The 19764-nt window shown below is 33.7% G+C and overlaps 1 protein-coding gene across 8 annotated transcripts in view; it reads left to right on the top strand.

Moving 5' to 3' along the window:
* Stxbp5l (syntaxin binding protein 5L) overlaps positions 1–19764 on the top strand; it is a 286076-nt gene that overhangs the window by 118929 nt on the left and 147383 nt on the right. For all 8 annotated transcript variants that reach the window (XM_034515170.2, XM_076942909.1, XM_034515168.2 and 5 more), the window contains exons 9-11: positions 794–917; positions 13121–13199; positions 17185–17339. In XM_034515170.2, the coding sequence (XP_034371061.1) occupies positions 794–917; positions 13121–13199; positions 17185–17339 (358 nt within the window). The remainder of the gene's footprint in view (positions 1–793; positions 918–13120; positions 13200–17184; positions 17340–19764) is intronic.

The raw sequence follows: 19764 nt of genomic DNA, 5'->3' as shown, positions 1-19764 counted from the left end.
GCTTACTAATTCAGGAGACCTTTCCTTAAAATCTACTTTATAGAAGATACTGTACTACCACAGGGACCAATACAACTAAAAAATGAATTAATTACTGCTAACTCTTATCTAATTCAAAACTACAGAATGAACTTGGAAATTTTTAAAAATTAAATCTTAGTTGCTTTAAATCAATTAGTATGGTATATCCTTGAGGCAACTGTGCAACAGTTAAGAATATGGGTTTTTAAAGGACTTTGGCTTTGACTTGTGTGACTTTAAAAAGCGAATGAATACTTGTCTCTAGGTTAATTTCACTATATGTAAATTGAGAAATAATAATAAAGTAAAATAATACCTTTTATATGATTAAGTATTATATTTTATGTAAAATGCATACCATTGGATTTGGCATATAGAATGGCTTCAGGTGCTAGCTTAAATTCTTTTAAAAATTATTTACTCTAAGTGATACTAAGCCTGTATCTTACAAGATATTATCTTCTGATAACCATACTTTATTTCTATGTGAACAATTTTTTGAACAAGGATGATAGGATGAAGGGCATTGGATTCACAATTAAATGTTCTGGAATCTGAAGTTATAATTTTTCAGAACTATTCTTTATTTAAGGAAATTAGTTTTGGTAGCCTTTTCAAGGTCTGTAACAGGTTAAAGCCAAAGACAACTTAGTCTGGGTCAGAAAAAAATTAACATATTATCAGTATATTAATTTTATGTCAAAATATTTTGGAATATATAATGATATATCTACTTTCCCCCTGTACTTGTCTTTTATTGTTATTTTATTAGGCTATTCATTCAATTGATTGGCATCATGAAGGCAAACAATTCATGTGCAGCCACTCAGATGGTAGCTTGACTTTATGGAACCTGAAAAGCCCAAGTCGCCCTTTCCAAACCACGGTTCCACATGGTAAGACTCACTCTTTCAAAGAAACTATAGAGACCACAGAATTACATGCTCACAGCTTTAATTCTTCTGGTTTAGCTTCATTCACACTGCATACTGTTAATGGACATCTATTAGCTCTCCTATAGAGAGCTTATTTTAGGTCTTGTGTATTTTGCAGTCTTAGGAATAGTATGTTTAGTCTATTCGCATTAAATATAATTTTCTGTTGTGTTTACTATAATTTATTGCTTTTCTTTGCCTTTCCACTTTCAAGTTATTTAAATATTGTTATTACAAACACATTGTAATTTGTTCATAGTCGTTTTATCTTCATTTTTTATGACTAGTTGCAAGTATCACAATATATCTTGTAAACTACTCAATGTGTTTTAGGAATAACATTATAACACTTCATATAACGTACAGACATCTTGTAACCATATAGATATATTTATCTACCTGTATCCACAGATATATTATATATTTCAAATGGTCACAAGTATAATTAAGAAACAAAATACTCTTTTATTATTATATTTATCTGTGAACATTATTTGCATTTCATGTATGCCTGGCAAAATTATTTCTGGAGCTTCTTTTACTTGAAATTACCTTTTATCTTCCTTCATTCCTAAAAAACTATTTTATTAGATTTAGATTTATAGATAGTTCCAGGCCATGAGATGAGATTTGCTCTCATTTACTGGGAATTTATGTAATATAACGAGTGTTTTAATGATACCCTAGTTTCAGTATTTTCTGTGTGAAGAATCCTCAGTGTTTTGAACTTTGCTTCTAATGTATACAATGTGATTATTATGCCTCAACTTGTTTTGGGTTTTTTTTGTTGTTGTTTTTTATTTATTCTGTTAAGAGTTCTAACAAGCTTCTTAAATTCATAACTTCATAATGGCTCCACAAAACTTGGGAACTTTTACACCATTTATCTTTAATATATTTTTATATTTATCTTTCTGGGATATGAGTAAACTCTGTTAGAACTTTTGATATTGTAGCACACATTTCTCAGTCTTTATTTTTGTATTTGCTTTTGTCAATATTTTCTTGCAAATTCAAAGTTAATTAGTTCTAACTGATTCATCATTTATTTAACTGCTTTTTGCTTCTGCATTTTTATTCTATTAAACCTCTAAGATTTTTTTTTTAAATTTCAGATAATTTTTCCATTTGAAACCTTTTGCTTTTTAGAACTCTTCCAGTGTTTTTTTTCTTTTTTGTCATTTATTCCAAGCAGCTCACCTTCCTTTAATCATGAGCTTAGATACAGTCACCTCTAAAAAGCTTTTGTTGGTAACATGCTTCACCTTGACAACAATGACCCACACTTTCTCCTCCTCCTAAGAATTTTGGATCTATATACTGTAGACCTACAAGCATCTTATCTTTGTTTTCTATTGGTTACTCAGGACATATAGTATAAAAATCTGTTAAAAATAACAGTGTAAAACTTCATGTATATGAAGCTATATAATGTTAATGTGATATATCATTTATACTCTAGAATATATTTTTTGGCGCCTCTTATTAACCATCTGTTTTCTAAATTTATGGGAAAATACTTCATTGTTTTTTTCTAGAAGTCAAAATTTTCTACCATGAAGAGGTAAACTATAAAGCTTAAATAATAAAACAATTGTGTTTTAAAAGGAAGTGTACTCTTGTGGGGGAGGGTATTGATTTATTTGGTTAGTTTTGTTTTCTGAAGCAGACTAAACTTGGAGTCATCATGCCTCCATCTCTCAGATGCTGGAATTACAGATATGAACTACCATGCTCAGCTTTTGTTTTTTTTTTTTTTTTAAATTGTAGCATATATATATATATATATATATATATATATATATATATACACTTTATTATGTTAACTATTTACAGTCTTGTTGGTAAATATGGCCAGATGATCAAGTTTCAGTCAAAGAAAGACAACATTATCTTTTCAAACATATGAGAATTTGTTTTTAAATGTCCCTTTGTTAAATTATCATGAAAAATCTTAAATTTTATAAAATGAGGTAGTAAAGCATTTCTTGTTGATGGTGAAATAAAATATAATTAACTGAAGAAAATGTTACAAGGAACTATATATGGGTTTTATATATAAAGTTTAATTTAAAAATATTTAAAGAAATTAAAACAGAATTCTACAATGTATAAAAATAGCATTGAAAATGCTATGTACTCAAAGTAGAAATTCATTTAAGATCACTAATAGAAGAAAATTTGTAACTTCAAATATTTTATGTATATATAAAAAGGAAACTCTAAAGGTAAATACTCACTCAAAATCTAAAATAAAAAAAAAAAAAAAAAACCAAAAGCAACAACAAAACAAAGTAACAACAAAATAACAAGACAAGGTAGGATCAAATCACACATATATCATAAAAGTTAATGATAGTAAAAGCCAAACCATAGAACAAAGAAATAAAATACATTTTTTTTGATTTTTTAAAACAGGGTTTCTCTGTGTAGCCCTGGCCCTGGAACTCACTCTGTAGACCAGGCTGGTCTCGAACTCAGAAATCTGCCTTGCCACCACTGCCCAGCAAACACACATTGTTAAAGTAATGAAGGAAAACAGACATTGCCTTTAGCTAAGCTAACCAATGCATAGAACAGAAACATGGAATTAGAAATTACATGGGAAATGTAGAAATTAAAAAGTCAAAAATAAAAATATCATGCATATTCTGTACACTTCTAATACACAATTAATAACATGGGCAAAATAGATAATTTCTAAGAGAAATAGAAGATAATGAAATGAAATTTTATACAGTATTTTTTGTGAAAGTTCAAATGCACATCTGTAGTGAGAATTTAGAAATTTTAATTTTCTTAAAAAACAGAAATATTATAAGAATATGTTTTCATTTTAATCCCAGGTGTAGGAATATGGGGCTGCTTTACAGCAGATGACTATGATTTGCCCCATGCTCTAGTAGAGGGGTGGTTTTGCCAACTGCTGATAGTTTCTGTGATTATGTGACATTTGAAATTCTGTGGACTTTTTTCAGAAGGTATAATGCTGGAGCCCTGACACACAAGGTTGGTGGTTGGTGGTAGTTCAGGGGGTAGTTTGTCAGCTGTGGTTTGTTAGTAGTAGTATTCAAAGAAGAAACAAGAAAGAAATTAGAATTAAGGATCTCCATCTCTCTCCATCCTCTTTCTCTATCCCTCTATCATTCTGTCTCTCCTATCTAGTGATTGGGGGTGAAACCTTGGTAGGGGTAACGGGTAGGAAAAGAATAACCCACAAAGTAGCAAATGTAAAGTGATTATTAATATTCTGCATGTATAATTAGTGCAGGAAATTAATAGGGCAGCAGTTATTTCTTAACCAACTAGTTCCCCAAATAACTACGAAGACTTTCTAAATTTTAAAGCTTAGGTAGACAGACTCTCAACTAGCTCACCTAAGTTAACCCACCAACCTAGCCTAATCCAGTCATGTGGCTAGCTAGCTATACCTCCTAGGCCCATAGTCATGTCTGTCTCCTCTCATGTCTCCTGGAGAAAAGGCCTTCCTTTTTCTTCCTTCCAGAGTTCCTTCCTACTTCCAGAAAATTGTGCCTTCTACTTCTTGCCCAGCTAATTGACCATCAGGTTTTTATTAAAGCCTATCAAAGAATTTCTTAGGTAGGTGAGGAAAGAAACACAACTTTGCACAGTGTCCCCCAACAAGCAAAGACCAGCTACAAGCAAAGAAGAAATGAGAAGAAAGAAATTAGATTCACAGATCTCTCTTTCTCTTCCCTGTCCCCATCCTTCTTTCTCTCCTATCTAGACATAGGGGGTAAAACCAGTGGGGATAAAGTGTGGAAAATGAAGAATCCACAAAATAGTTAAGATAAGCTACAAATGGTGCCCAACAAAGAGCTCAAATGTTAAGGATAAAAATGGGAGATTTGATTTTAAATATCATAGAGGAAATGGCAGGGGATGAAGGAATGGATTTTTTTTTAAGATGCCAGCCAAAAAAGTTTATAATGTTTAATGTTTACTATTACTGGGATATCCCTGATTTGTGCCCACAGGGGATTTCTTCTTTTTTTTTTTTTTCTCCTTCATATATTTTGTTTTAAAAATGTTTGAAAGCTGGAAAATTTGCAGTTGGAAATGGAGGGGCCTGAGAAATAAACAAACAAACATGACTGAAATGAAAAAAAAGAGGGTCACTCTACTCTTTCTTTTCTGAAAGGGTTGCAGAATTGGCAGGGCAACTGGAGAGGTTGAGGGTAGAGGTGGAAGCACTTGGAATGTGAGGAACACCCATAAAGAGAGAATAAAAAGGCTCAGTCCTGCTGACTGAGCAACAGATTAGGAGTTTCCTGCTGGAGGAAAGAGGGAAAGAAACTGTACCAAAGGGTGGCCAGGTCAGAGCAAAGCTGAAAAAGCAGGAGAGCAATTTGATTAAACAGCCTGTTTCAAGAGAAAGAGTTAATCTCGAACTAACTATGCAGCCAGAGTTGGAGGTGGGTCAGCCTGGGGTTCAGAGATCACCATCATTTTCCCAGGAGTCATACAGCATATGCCTGTTAATGGTGTAGAACAAGGTTATGGATGCCATCCTATAGAAATGATAACTTTAAGATAGTTAAGGCTGTGATTATGGGATGCATTTGCCTTATGTGAAACAAATTCTAAATAACTGGGGTAAATACTCATAATTATTCTCCAAAACTGCAAGCAATTGACAACAGTTATACTAGAGGATAGTCCACAACTGCAATGTTTAATATAGAAGAGAGAAGAATCTGAAAATATTGAACAGTAAAATAGAGGGAGGAAAAATGAATATAGTAAAAGATCAGTTGTGGGCAATGTCCAGAACTCTGATATACAAGAACAGATGCAATTTGATGATACTACTATAGAACAATGTCACTTAGTGGCTTTAAGAGCTTAGGACAAAGTTGAGGTGCCTGGGAGAAAATTCACCTCCATTACAAAGAGGCTCTGGAGAAGCCCTCACTGATTTCTTTTACAATGATTAGTCTCAGCTGTGAACAAAGCTGTATCGAACCCTGACACAAGACAGGGGTTGATAGAGACCTTGGTGTATGAAAATAACCATATCAAACTTTTAAAAAGTTATTAAACCATTACAGACATGAGCAGCACCTACAGACAAGTAAATAAGGGATAAGACTGATATTGGTTCTAACATGTATCATGCTAATATAACCAGTCAAGCTATAGCTAGTGCCCAGTGCTTCAATTATGGAAAATATGGTCATCAAAGAGATTGTGAACAAGACAACAAAGGTCTCAGATCTCAAAATGCCCAGTGCTTTCATTGTGGGAAGTATGGTCATTTGTAATAAAGTTTTGAACAAGGCATCTCTCAGGACAATAATTTTTCTAAATATAAACCAGAAAGAAGGCCTAAGTTTCCAGGGATGTGTAGGCTATGTGGCAAGGCAAGGATTGCCATTGGACCAATGAGTATAAGTCCAGAAGAGATATTCAAGGTAATTTCTTTCTGTCAAGAAATGGATTTGGGAGCCTCACAACAAAAAGTATGAGTCATTTGAATCAAATCACCCTACATACTAAAACAATGTGTTAACATCAGAATGGAAGCAAGCAAAAGGTTTGTGTTGAGATGCAGATTTGTTTATGTTTCCATAGGAAATCAAATGCTGTGGATACCATCAAAACTGAAAAACATTAGAACTGAGCAGGAGAGGTGTCCTGAAAATCTTGGACACTGACCCCAAAAGCACTTATTTCATCGAAAATGTCTCTGTACACAGCACACATCTGTGGCCCTTTTCTTTAAACCTGAAAACACCTCTTATTACTGTACTTTTTTGGTAAGATAGATCTGGCGCAATAACTTCAGTTTTATTTATAGATTCCCTCCCTCCCTCCCTCCCTCCCTCCCTCCCTCCCTCCCTCCCTCCCTCCCTTCCTTCCTTCCTCTCTTTTTTCTTCTTTCTTTCTTTCTTTCTTTCTTTCTTTCTTTCTTTCTTTCTTTCTTTCTTTCTTTCTTTCCTTCTCATCAGATTCTTGAATTGCCAAAGTAGCTTTATGTGTTGAACAGTTCTGTATTCTAATCTAACAGATCCTCTTTTAATATACAACAGTTGTCTTCCTACAAGGAACCTCAACTAATATATCATGATTTTAAAATTATATTAGAAAATAACCTTTTCAATTTATATCTAACTATTAATAGTTATCACATTATACTACCTACTACAACATTATACTTTAAAATTATTATACATAGTTTGTCCTAGTCATAAACACAGAATGACTGACCAGAGCTAACATTTAAACATAAGTATCAAATACATGTTTATGATACCTTATCTTTTCGTTTTAGCTTATTTTTTATTGAATATTGTCTTTATTTACATATCAAATGTTATCCCCTTTCTAGGTTCCCCCCAAAGCCCCCTATAACATCCCCCTCCCCTGCCTCTATGAGGGTGTTCTCCCACCCACTCACCCACTCCCACCTCCCTGCCCATGGATTCCCCCATACTGGGGCATCAAGCCTTCACAGTACCAAGGGCCTCTTCTCCCATCGATGCCTGATATCTCTGCTACATATGCAGCTGGAGCCATAAGTTCCACCATGCGTACTCTTTGGTTGGTGGTTTAGTCTCTGAGAGTTCTAGGGGGCTCTGGTTGGTTGATATTACTGTTCTTCCTATGAGGTTGCAAACCCCTACAGCTCCTTCAGTCCTTTCTCTAACTCCTCAATTGGGGACCCCATGCTTAGTCGAATGGTTGGCTGCGAGCATCCCTTCTGTATTTGTCAGGCTTGGCAGACCCTCTCAGGAGAAAGCTGTATCAGGCTCCTGTCAGCAAGTACTTCTTGGCATCCACAACAGTGTCTGCATTTGGTGACTGTATATGGGATGGATCCCCAGGTGGGACAGTGTCTGGATGGCCTTTCCTTCAGTCTCTGCTCCACATTTTGTTTCCGTATTTGATCTCATGAGTATTTTGTTTCCCTTTCTTAGAAGGACTGAAGCATTCACACTTTGGTCTTGCTCCTTCTTGAGCTTCATGTGGTCTGTAAATTTTTATTGTGGGTATTCTGAGCATTTGGGCTAATATCCACTTACCAGTAAGTGCACACCATGTGTGTTCTTTTGTGATTGAGTTAACTTACTCAGAATGATATTTTCTAGTTCCATCCATTTGCCTAAGAATTTCATGAATTCATTGTTTTTAATAGCTGAATAGTACTCTATTGTGTAAATGTACCACAGTTTCTGTATCCATTCCTGTCGAAGGACATCTGGGCTCCTTCCAGCTTCTGGCTATTATATATTATATAAGGCTGCTATGAACATAGTGGAGCATGTGTCCTTGTTATGTGTTGAAGAATCTTTTGGGTATATGCCCAGGAGTAGTATAGCTGGGTCCTCAGGTAATGCTATGTCCAATTTTCTAAGGAACCACCAAACTGATTTCCAGAGTGGTTGTACCAGCTTGAAATCCCACCAACAATGAAAGAGTGTTCCTCTTTCTCCACATCCTTGCTAGCATCTGCTATCACCTGAGTTTTTGATTTTAGCCATTATGACTGGTATAAGGTGGAATCTCAGGGTTGTTTTGATTTGCATTTCCCTGATGACTAAGGATGCTGAACATTTCTTTAGGTCCTTCTCAGCCATTCAAGTTTCCTCAGTTGAGAATTCTTTGTTTAGCTCAATACCCCATTATTTAATAGGGTTATTTGGTTGTCTGGAGTCTAATTTCTTGAGTTCTTTGTATATACTGGATATTAGCCCTCTATTGGATGTGGGATTGGTAAAGATATTTTCCCAATCTGTTGGTTGCCATTTTGTCCTATTGACAGTGTTCTTTGCCTTACAGAAGCTTTGCAATTTTATGAGGTTCCATTTGTTGATTCTTGATCTCAGAGTATAAGCATTGGTGTTCTGTTCAGGAAAATTTCCCCTGTGCCCATATGTTCAAGACTCTTTCTCACTTTCTCCTCTATTAGTTTCAGGGTATCTGGTTTTATGTTCAAAGAACATAAATTTGCTTCCTCCAAAATTTTGGTTCTTGATCCACCTGTAAACTTTGTACAAGGAGATAAAGATGGGTCGATTTGCATTCTTCTACATGCTGACCTCCAGTTGAACCAGTATGATTTGTTGAAAATGCAGTCTTTTTTTCACTGGATGGTTTTAGCTCCTTTGCCAAAGATCAAGTGACCAGAGGTGTGTGGATTCATTTCTGGGTCTTCAATTCTATTCCATTGATCTACCTGCCTGTCTCTGTACCAATACCATGCAGTTTTTATCATTATTGCTCTGTAATACTGTTTGAGGTCAAGGATGATGATTCCCCCAGTTGTTTTTTTATTGTTGAGAATAGTTTATGCTATCCTTGGTTTTGTGTTATTCCAAATGAATTTGAGAATTGCTTTTTCTAACTCTATGAAGAACTGAGTTGGAATTTTGATGGGGATTGCATTGAATCTATGATTGCTTTTGGCATTATAGCCATTTTTACTATATTAATCCTGCCAATGAATGAGCATGGGAGATCTTTATATCTTCTGAGATTTTTGATTTCTTTCTTCAGAGACTTAAAGTTCTTGTCATACAGATCTTTTATTTGCTTGATTAGAGTCACACCAAGATATTTTATATTATTTGTGACTATTGTGAATAATGTCATTTTCCTAATTTCCTTCTCAGCTTGTTTATCCTTTGAGTATACAAAAGCTACTGATTTTTTGAGTTAATTTTATATCCAGTCACTTTGCTGAAGTTGTTTATCAGGTTTAGGGGTTCTCTGGTGGAATTTTTGGGGTCACTTAAGTATACTATCATATCATCTGCAAATAGTAATATTTTTACTTCTTCTTTTCCAATTTTTATCCCTTTGACCTCCTTTTGTTTTCTAATTGCTGTAGCTAGAACTTCAAGTACTATATTGAATATATTAGGGAGAGAGTGGGCAGCCTTCTATAGCCCCTGATTTTAGTGCAATTGCTTCAAGTTTCTCTCCATTTAGTTTGATGTTGGCTACTGGTTTGCTGTATATTGCTTTTACTATGTTTAGGTGTGGGCCTTGGATTCCTGATTTTTTTCAAGACTTTTACCATGAAGGGGTGTTGAATTTTGTCAAATGCTTTTTCAGCACCTAGTAAAATGATTATGTAGTTTTTGTCTTCAAGTTTGTTTATGTGGTGTATTACAATGATGGATTTTTGTATATTGAACCATCCCTGCATCCCTGGGATGAAGCCTACTTGTTGAATGATCATTTTGATGTGTTCTTGGATTAGGTTTGTAAGAATTTTATTGAGTATCATTGCATCGATGTACATAAGAAAAATTGTTCTGAAGTTCTCATTCTTTGTTGGGTCTTTGTATGGTTTAGGTATAAGCATAATTGTGGCTTCATAGAAAGAATTGGGTAGTGTTCCTTCTGTTTCTATTTTGTGGAATAGTTTATGGTTTTTTGGGGGGTTGTTTGTTTTTTTGTTTTGTTTTGGTTTTTCGAGACAGGGTTTCTCTGTGTAGTGTTGGCTGTCCTGGAACTCACTCTGTAGACCAGGCTGGCCTCGAACTCAGAAATCCGCCTGCCTCTGCCTCCCAAGTGCTGGGATTAAAGGCTTGCGCCACCACTGCCCACTGCCCAGTTGTGGAATAGTTTAAAGAGTATTGGTATTAAGGTTTTTTTTGTTGTTGTTGTTTTGTTTTGTTTTGTTTTAAGGTCTGATAGAATTCTGCACTGAAATCATCTGGTCCTGGGCTTTTTTTTTTTTTTTTTTTTTTTTTTTTTTTTTTTTTTTTTTTTTGGTTGAGAGAATTTTAATAACTGCTTCTATTTCCTTAGGGGTTATGAGACAGTTTAGATGGTTTATCTGATCCTGGTTTAACTTTGGCACATGGTATCTGTCTAGAAAATTGTCTATTTCATCCAAATTTTCCAGATTTCTTGAATATAGACTTTTGTTGTAGGATCTGATTTTTTTTTTTTGAGTTTCCTCAGTTTTCATTGTTGTCTCCCTTTTCATTTCTGATTTTATTAATTTGGATACTGTCTCTGTACCTTCTGGTTAGTCTAGCTAAGGGATTATCTATTTTGTTGATTTTCTCAAAGAGCCAGCTTCTGGTTTTTGTTGATTCTTTGTGTAGTTCTTTTTGTTTCTACTTGGTTGACTTCAGCCTTGAGTTTGATTATTTCCTGCTGTTTACTCTTCTTGGGTGTATTGGCTTATTTTTGTTCTGGAGCTTTCAGGTGTACTGTTAAGCTGCTAGTGTATGCTCTCTCCCAGTTTCTCTTTAGAGGCACTCAGAACTATGAGTTTTTCTCTTAGCACTGCTTTCATTCTGTCTCATAAGTTTTGGTATGGTATGCCTTTATTTTCATTAAATTCTAAAAAGTCTTTAATTTCTTTATTTCTTCCTTGACCAAGTTATCATTGAGTGTAGCGTTGTTCAACTTCCATGTGTATGTGTGTTTTCTGTCGTTTTTGTTGTTATTGAAGACCAGCCGTAGTCTGTGGTGATCTGATAGGATGCATGGGATTATTTCAATCTTCTTGTATCTGTTGAGTCCTTTTTTTGTGACCAATTATATGGTCAATTTTAGAGAAGGTACCATGAGGTGCTGAGAAGAAAGTATATTCTTTTGTTTTAGGATGAAATGCTCTATAGATATTTGTTAAATTCATTTGGTTCATAACTCCTGTTAGTTTCACCGTGTCTCTGTTTAGTTTCTGTTTCCATTATTTGTCCACTGATGAAAGTGGGGTGTTGAAGTCTCACTAATATTGTGTGAGGTTCAGTGTGTGCTTGAACTTCAGTAAAGTTTATTTTATGATTGTGAGTGCCCTTGTATTTGAAGCACAGATGTTCAGAATTGAGAGTTCATCTTGGTAGATTTTTCCTTTGATGAGTATGAAGTTTCCTTCCTTATCTTTTTTGATAACTTTTCGTTGAAAGTCAATTTTATTCAATATTAGAATGATCCAGCTTGTTTCTTAGGACCATTTTGCCTGGCATAGTAGCCTGGGCTGGCATTTGTGTTCTCTTATCTATATGGTATCTGTCCAGGATCTTCTGGCTTTTATAGTCTCTGGTGAGAAGTCTGGTGTAATTCTTATAGGTCTGCCTTTATATGTTACTTAGGTAGAGATTGAATATTAATTGTACCTTACAACCTGAATTCAATGCCTGGGACTCACATGGTGAAAGGAGAGAATCAATTGTTCTCTGACCTCTGTATGTGTACTGTAGCACATGTGTGCCCTTTCTATACACAGTGAATTAATCATCTATCAATCATTCAATCTAAGTAATAACATTTTGTAAATGAAATGGAATTATTTTGTAGACTTCCTGCAATATGAAAGTTTATTTCTACTATAGATAAAATATTGGGTATGGTATAGATTTTATTCTTTTTTATTTTTCTTCTTGTTCTTTTTTTTCATGTGAGGGGAATAAAATAGGGTCTTATGTAACCTATGCTAGATTTGAACTCTCAAGTCTCCTGGCTCAACCTCCTGAGTGTTGGGATTGCAGTAAAAAATAAAATATTTCTAATAATAGTATATTTTATTATGCATGAATGTTTCTTAAGTCCTAAACTTTATTTTGAACATAAATAACTGAAATAACTTTATAAGAAATTACATTCATATTTAGAGAATTCAAAGCATCAAAAGTGACTAATAAATGAAGATTTGTAAGTTTATATGTTTGAATTATATAAGAATGAAGCTTATAAGTAGCTTTAGTGATTATATAGCAGTCCATTGATATGAATCTAAAGCTATAAGCTTAACATTTGAATGCATAGACTTATGTCAAATACAGGTACTTCAAGAATAAGTCAATATCTTTAAATTAAGACCTGATGTTACTATGCCTTAACTCATAAAAGTAACCAGTTTAATAACATAGTAGAACTAAAATAATAAAAATGACTCCTAATGTAATTATGATTGATAAAAACATAAAATATTTCTTATGCTATTCTCTTCTGGAATCTACAATAAAACTGTGCTTGAGCCTTTGGGTTCAGCTGTATTTATATCACCTGTTATAGTGTAAACTGTCCAAGGATTATTATTGTGCTGTCATCCCTAGGGGCTTGTAGAATTCTTGTTTAATTATGTTATTATTCCATGTTTATATTTCTTAATTTAAATTTAAAAATTCTCAGGAATCAATATAATTTAAATTAGATTTAATTTTTTCTTTCACTAGGAAAAAGTCAAAGAGAAGGAAGAAAGTCTGAGTCTTGTAAACCTATTCTTAAAGTAGAGTACAAAACGTGCAGGAACAGGTATGTGGGTGTACTTTCTGAATATGTGATATATCTAAGGGATAGGAGAAGGAATGCAATTGTTAATAATTTGTTATATTGTCATATAATTATAAATTATTAATTATCTATATCAGTAATGTAATTTATTGATTATTGTGAATATTGAAAATAACAAATAATTCATTCTATTTATATTAGCATCATATGTATCAGTTCTAATAATTGAGGACTTTTGAACCATTTACAATACTGGTAGCATATTTATTAAGCTCAGTCTATGCATCTGTTGATATCCCTTATTAGATTTAAGTACATAACCTCATCATTCTGAACTTAGGTCCTTACATTTTGAAACTGGAAAGTTAAACTTTAGTTGGAGTTATAAAGTTATGTATATTGTCATAATGGAAAAAAACCCTAAAATTTAAGATAAAATAACATTTGATATAGTTTTATTACATTTATAGATACTATATCTAGTACTTTTGCATAGCTTTTTAAATTTACATTAATTATTAATGGAAATTTTCTACCCAAAATGATTATAATAAACCTTTCCTGAACATTTATTATTATTATTATCATTATCATTATTAAGGATGTATATATATATGTGTGTGTGTGTGTGTGTGTGTGTGACTTGTGTGTGTTTGGGAGAGAATGCTACAAAGTTTATGTAAAGGTCAGAGGACAATTTTATGGAATCAGTTCTTTCCTTCCATCTTTAAGTGGGTTCCAGGGATCTAGTACAGGTGCCAGGCTATGCAACAAGCATCTTGACCTGCTGAGCCATCTTCTCAGCTCCTAAACATTATAACCATAAACTGAAAAATCCTACTTTATGTAAGTTACTTGCTCACACTGCAATTTGTTTTTGTCATCATAGATACAATTGGGTTTGTAAAACTTCTTCTAAAGTTTTAATAGTATAAAATCATGATAAATTAGCAATATCTCTTTATCAGGCCAGTTTAATATAGTATAAAGTAATAAAATATTACAAATTTAACATTTTGGATATAAACAAAATTTTACATAATTCTCTTCTAAATAACATTTATAACTAGAACTTTTCTTCAGCCTTTTGTTCAGTAGTATTTATATCACCTGCTATATAATATAAAGTCTAAGTACCATTGAGGTTCAAGAAGTTATATTAATCATCCCAAGCAGCTTTCAAGCAGTTGGATTTAGGTTTTCCTTTTCACTTGTATATTTTTCAAAAGATTTTTTTTTTCTCTATTTCAGTCTTGGGCTGACCTATAGACTCTTAATAATATCCAGTGAATTATCAATTAGTATTCAGCCTCTTCTATAGATTGCAAATCTTGAAAATAAAGCAGCAAAATGAGAACAGAGAGTTTCATGGGATGCCTGAGAGATTTTTCCATGACAAGTCTTATGATCCATGAACTTTATGACTTCTATTTTGCTACAAAACTGTCATTTTGAAAATGTACTCCTATGAAATGCTCTACAATATTCAATTTGTTTCCACTGGTTTTAACTATATATCACACATTATGCAATTTGATCTGTGTGCTAAAAAACGAATCACTACCAGTGTTTGAATTTATTAGGCTCTAGTAGCAACAACCAAGACAAAAACTGTGTCTTTTAAATGAGAAGTAGTATTGTAGAATTTTGCTTTAGGAGGAGATAAAGGGACAAGAGTATATAGTTAGGCTGTAAATATTATCAAATTTATATTAATCAGATTTGAAAAAATTAAAAATTAAAAAAAAAAAACAAGAAGAAACCAAGCATTTAAATGGGGGCTTGCTTGCAATTTTTGAGGGTTAGTCTATGATCATCCTGAGAGGACGTATGGTAGCAGGCAGGCAGGCAGGCAGGCAGGCAGAGGTGGAGAAGCAGCTGAGAGAATGTCCTGATCCACAGGCAGCAGGCAAGAGACACAGCTGAGACCTATTCCAACAAGGCAGAATCTCCTAATTCTTCTAATCCTTAAACAGTTCTACTCTAATTTGACTAACATTCTAACATGTGAGCCCGTGGGGGCATTTTCATTCAAACCACCACAGAAACGTAGAATAAAAATGATATAGGTTTCTGGCAAATAGAAAATACTTATGAAAACTAAGTAAGACAGCCCAATGTGGGGGCTTGGAGAGATGGCTCAGCAATTAAGAGTACTTACTGCCTTGCAGAAGACCTAGATTTGGCTCCCAGCATCCACATGCCAGCTCATGATTGTTTCTTACTCCAATTTTGTGGACTCTGATACAGTCTTCTGGCCTCTCCATGCTCCTGCCTTTACACAGTACACACAAATTCATACAAACACACACATATAATTTTTTATGAAAAATAAACAAAACTCTTAATCCATGATATACCTACATTTGCTACTTAATTTTATTGTATGTACTTAAAGTTTACAGTACATGTTATTGGATAGAAGGAACTTCTTCAATAGTAGGGAATATGCTTTCTAATACCAGATTAGGGGGTTTTCACTCACTTTGTCAAATCACTAATTCTCATCCCCAATGGGAGACTCGGAGAACAGAAGAGCCCCTGCCTGATAATTCAAGTATTGAGTAAAATGATTTTAAAGAAGAAACAGAATAGATAATTTATATATAAATGTAATCGAAATATTAAAACTCATTGTTTTTGTTCTTTTTTTACTTAGCATAAGATAAACAAATGATTGCACAATACAAAATGAAAGAGAGGAGATACAGTGACTTGCAGAGACAAGCAACTTCTTAGTTTAGCCAATAGAGAAAGTGTGTTACTTAGAGGAGCAGACTTTCAAAGGACTGATGCAAAGAGTCTCTAGTTCTTTTTAAAATGTATTTGGAGAGGGATACTTTCAATTAGGCAATTACATCCTGAAGATGATTCTTTATTAGCACAAAATGTGTAACTGAGTTAAAAGAAGAAAAATGAAATGTTATGAAACTATAGACAGCTGTTAGTCACTTCATGCCATTGTAACATAGTACAGGAATAAATATCTTTTTTGTTTTTTGTTTTGTTTTGTTTTTGTTTTTTCAGGAATAAATATCTTAAGGTTGAAAGACCTATTTGGTTTTAGGTTGCAGAAGGCTCTATTATTGGCTGACTTCATTTATTTTAGTCTTGTGTCAAGACAAATTAAAATCATGGCAGAAAGGCACACATAGTAACATGGCTTACATTATATCAGCCAAGAAGCAGTGAGCGGAAGCCTTGCTGGTACCCTTTCTCATTCTTCCTTCCTGGACAACAGACTGTTGGAGAGCACTGCCTGTACGTTCAGCACAGATTTTTCCCTTACAGCCTTTAGTTGCTAGTCCACATGGCAGTTGTCTCTGTAAATACCTTACCAGACATATACAGGAGTGCTTTTCTTAACCCGGCCAAACATTCTCAATACAAACAAGTTATGGACTGAGCAGCAGGTATGTGCGTGTGTGCATGTGTGCATGTGTGTGTGTGTGTGTGTGTGTGTGTCTGTATGTATGTGTGAACAATTAAAGAAAAAGAGCCCCTAATTTGAGAAGAACAAAGAAGAGCACGTGAAAAGAGTCGAAAGGAGAAAGGTGAAAGGGGAAAATGATGTAATTGTATTTTAATGTCAAAAATAAAGTAATAAACTAAAATTTTATGTGGATTTGCTAGAGCCAAATAAAACTTGCTAGGTATGCATAAAGTTTTGTATGAGATATTTTTCTGATAAATTATTATTCACCTACATATTATTTTTCTCTCCCCTCATAAACCTCTTGCTACAGAAGCTTTATTATCTAGAATTTTTATCTTTTCATTTACCATCCTGAGCTTTCCACTGTGATATTTCATTTTATATTAAAATTTGATTCCTTTTCATCTTAGAAATTTGGGTCCCAAATACTTACTCATTAACTGAATATTATAACAGAAATTTATGCTCTAATGATAGTCATATAGAATTTGGTAGCCAAATTTGTGCATATATGTGACTTTGTGTTTTTTAAAGACTGTAGTCTCATTATCCCCTTTCTTCCCTGTGTAGTGAACCATTTATTATATTCTCTGGTGGGCTGTCATATGACAAAGCTTGCAGAAGGCCAAGTTTAACCATCATGCATGGAAAAGCAATTACAGTACTTGAAATGGATCATCCTATTGTTGAATTTCTAACTTTATGTGAAACGCCCTATCCAAATGGTAAGTGAATAAAATGAAACATTTAATTTTAGAAAAAAAATCATTTTTTGAAATGACAAGTTCCTAATGAAATTAAGGTTAAATATTTTCAGTTTTGGCAGCAGACATCCACTGTGGTACAACCCCTGTGAGCTACAGTTGCTGGCGCAGGTTCTGCACTTGCACCTACTTGGCAGACTGGAAGTAAGACAGATGTAGTGCAGCAGTGCTGGCGTTTCAGGTTCTAATATCAGGTAAGTGCTTTAAACTTTGATAAGGATGGTGGAAGCTGAGCTGGGAGGGTCCGATAGGGGTCCAGGGTGAAGTCACTTGGGGAAACTGAGGTCTCCTAATAGTCTCTCCTAGACCAGCTCCACCCATCCCATCCCAATGCCAATCAAAGTTAAAGCACTTACCTGATATCAGTGATCTGTAACTCTGGTGGTGCTGCCTCTCTTTCACATCTGGCTTTGCTTCAGATGCAGCTGCAGCACATCTGATTACTTTAGGATTGCTGATGTATGGTCAGTGATTTATTTTAATTTGGACAACAGTCATAAGACCATCAGGAGGAAAGATGCATGTATACCTTTATCATCTTAAATAAAGATAAAAAAACATATCTTTTGTAAACAAAAAATTAGTCTAAACTCATATAAAAATAAAATCTAATTGTGATGAAGTATTTTAAGAAAAATTTAAAAATTAAAATTGTTAAAATATAAACCATAAATATAAATTTATGATGAAAACCATATTAATACACATTGCTACATTTTCAAAAGGGGACGTGTAGGTGTAGGAAAAAGACTACTGGACTTGGGACAATATACTTGGGTTTGTGATTTACTTTGGCTACTAAGATACTTACATATATTATTTATCATGTATAGAAAGAGAATAATATTACCCCAATATGATTAGTGTAAAGGAAAAAGAACATTTTTTTAACTATGAAAATATGTATGTTGTGTTTAATTGCTAAATATTTTGATTTCCTTTAAATTATTTAGCTTTATATTTAAATATGTAATAAATAACAATCAATGTAGAAATTTATTTCCACAGTTACCAGAAACAAATAATCTGCATTTTAAGTAACATATATTTATTAATGTTGCTGTGGCCTCATACTACAAGGACTTGTTAAACTTAGAGATGTATGAACATAATCTTTACATAAATTGCATAAAGTCTGATTGGATAAATAAATGTGAGTTGTTGAGTCGAAGTAATGCATGATTACAGGGCTGAGTCACAAGGTTTATAGGATAAATAATATACTAGTTTATAGATGGTTAAATGACTGAAATGTTTGTGAAAGTTCTCATTGAAAAACAGGACTTAAGCATAACTTTTGAGAATATTAAGTAAAGGTTTTACAAACTGTGGGTTTGATAAGATCAATTTAGAAGAAAGCTTCTAAGCTTTTATAAGATGTTTGGGGAGATACAGAAGAACTCTGAGAAAATACCAACATAAAAGAAAGCACTAGTTTTAGTAGGGTTTGTCCAACAAATAGGTAGGTTTCAAGAGAAACCCTCAAAATCCAAACTGCAGCAAAGACATTTGTAAATAGTCTTCACTTAATGTAACTGGGTGTGCTGTTTTACTCATGTAATCTTACAACTGGGGAGACTGGAAGCAAGAGGATTGCCATGAGTTCAAGGCCAGCCTGAGCTACATAGTAAGCTTTAGTTCAGCTTGTGCTATAGTGTGCGCGAGACCTAGTTTCAAAATAGTCAAAAACAAAACACAATTTAAATGCAAACCATTTCAGGTTTTATACACAGTCACAGGTTGTTTGTTTTTGTTTTGTTTTTATCATTTTAAATTTATTACTTTCCCACCACTGTTTCTCTTTCCTCTTTCTCTCCAGTCCCTTCCTCCTACCCTAGCCCTCACACCTGATCTGCTCCTCTTCTATTTCCCTTCAGAAAAGGGAGGCCTCCCATGGACATCAACCAAACATGGGTTATCAAGTTGTAGTAGAGGGAAAATGCCTAGTCTCACAGGTTTTCTTGTTGTTTTTTTTTTTTTTTTTTTTTTTAGAAAGAATAGTAAGATGGAGTAAGGTTAATAGAGAGCAAAAAATAGAGAAAGTATTTTACAATATTTATTCATGATTTATCACAATTTAAATGTTCTTTGGAGTTGTGAATATGGATTTTTTTAAAAAAGGTTAAAAGCATCTAGAAAGGGAATGTGGGGGAAACAGAAAGAAAAGTAAAAATACAGAACAAAAATCTAAAGTTAGAAAAATTCCTCCAATCAACAGCCTTGAGATATATCTGAAATAGGAGTTCAGAATCTATTGTTGCAAAGATCAGACATTATATGCCTTGTGCTTGTAGTCTTCTGAACATCAGCAGCAATGCAAGGATGATTTATAGTGATTTTAATAAAGTATAAATCTGCTAAGTTATGCACATTCTCCTACAAGTAG

The sequence above is a fragment of the Arvicanthis niloticus genome, chromosome 12 (genome assembly GCF_011762505.2).
Source record: "Arvicanthis niloticus isolate mArvNil1 chromosome 12, mArvNil1.pat.X, whole genome shotgun sequence".
NCBI lineage: Eukaryota > Metazoa > Chordata > Mammalia > Rodentia > Muridae > Arvicanthis > Arvicanthis niloticus.
This window is presented reverse-complemented; position numbering and strand designations above follow the sequence as displayed.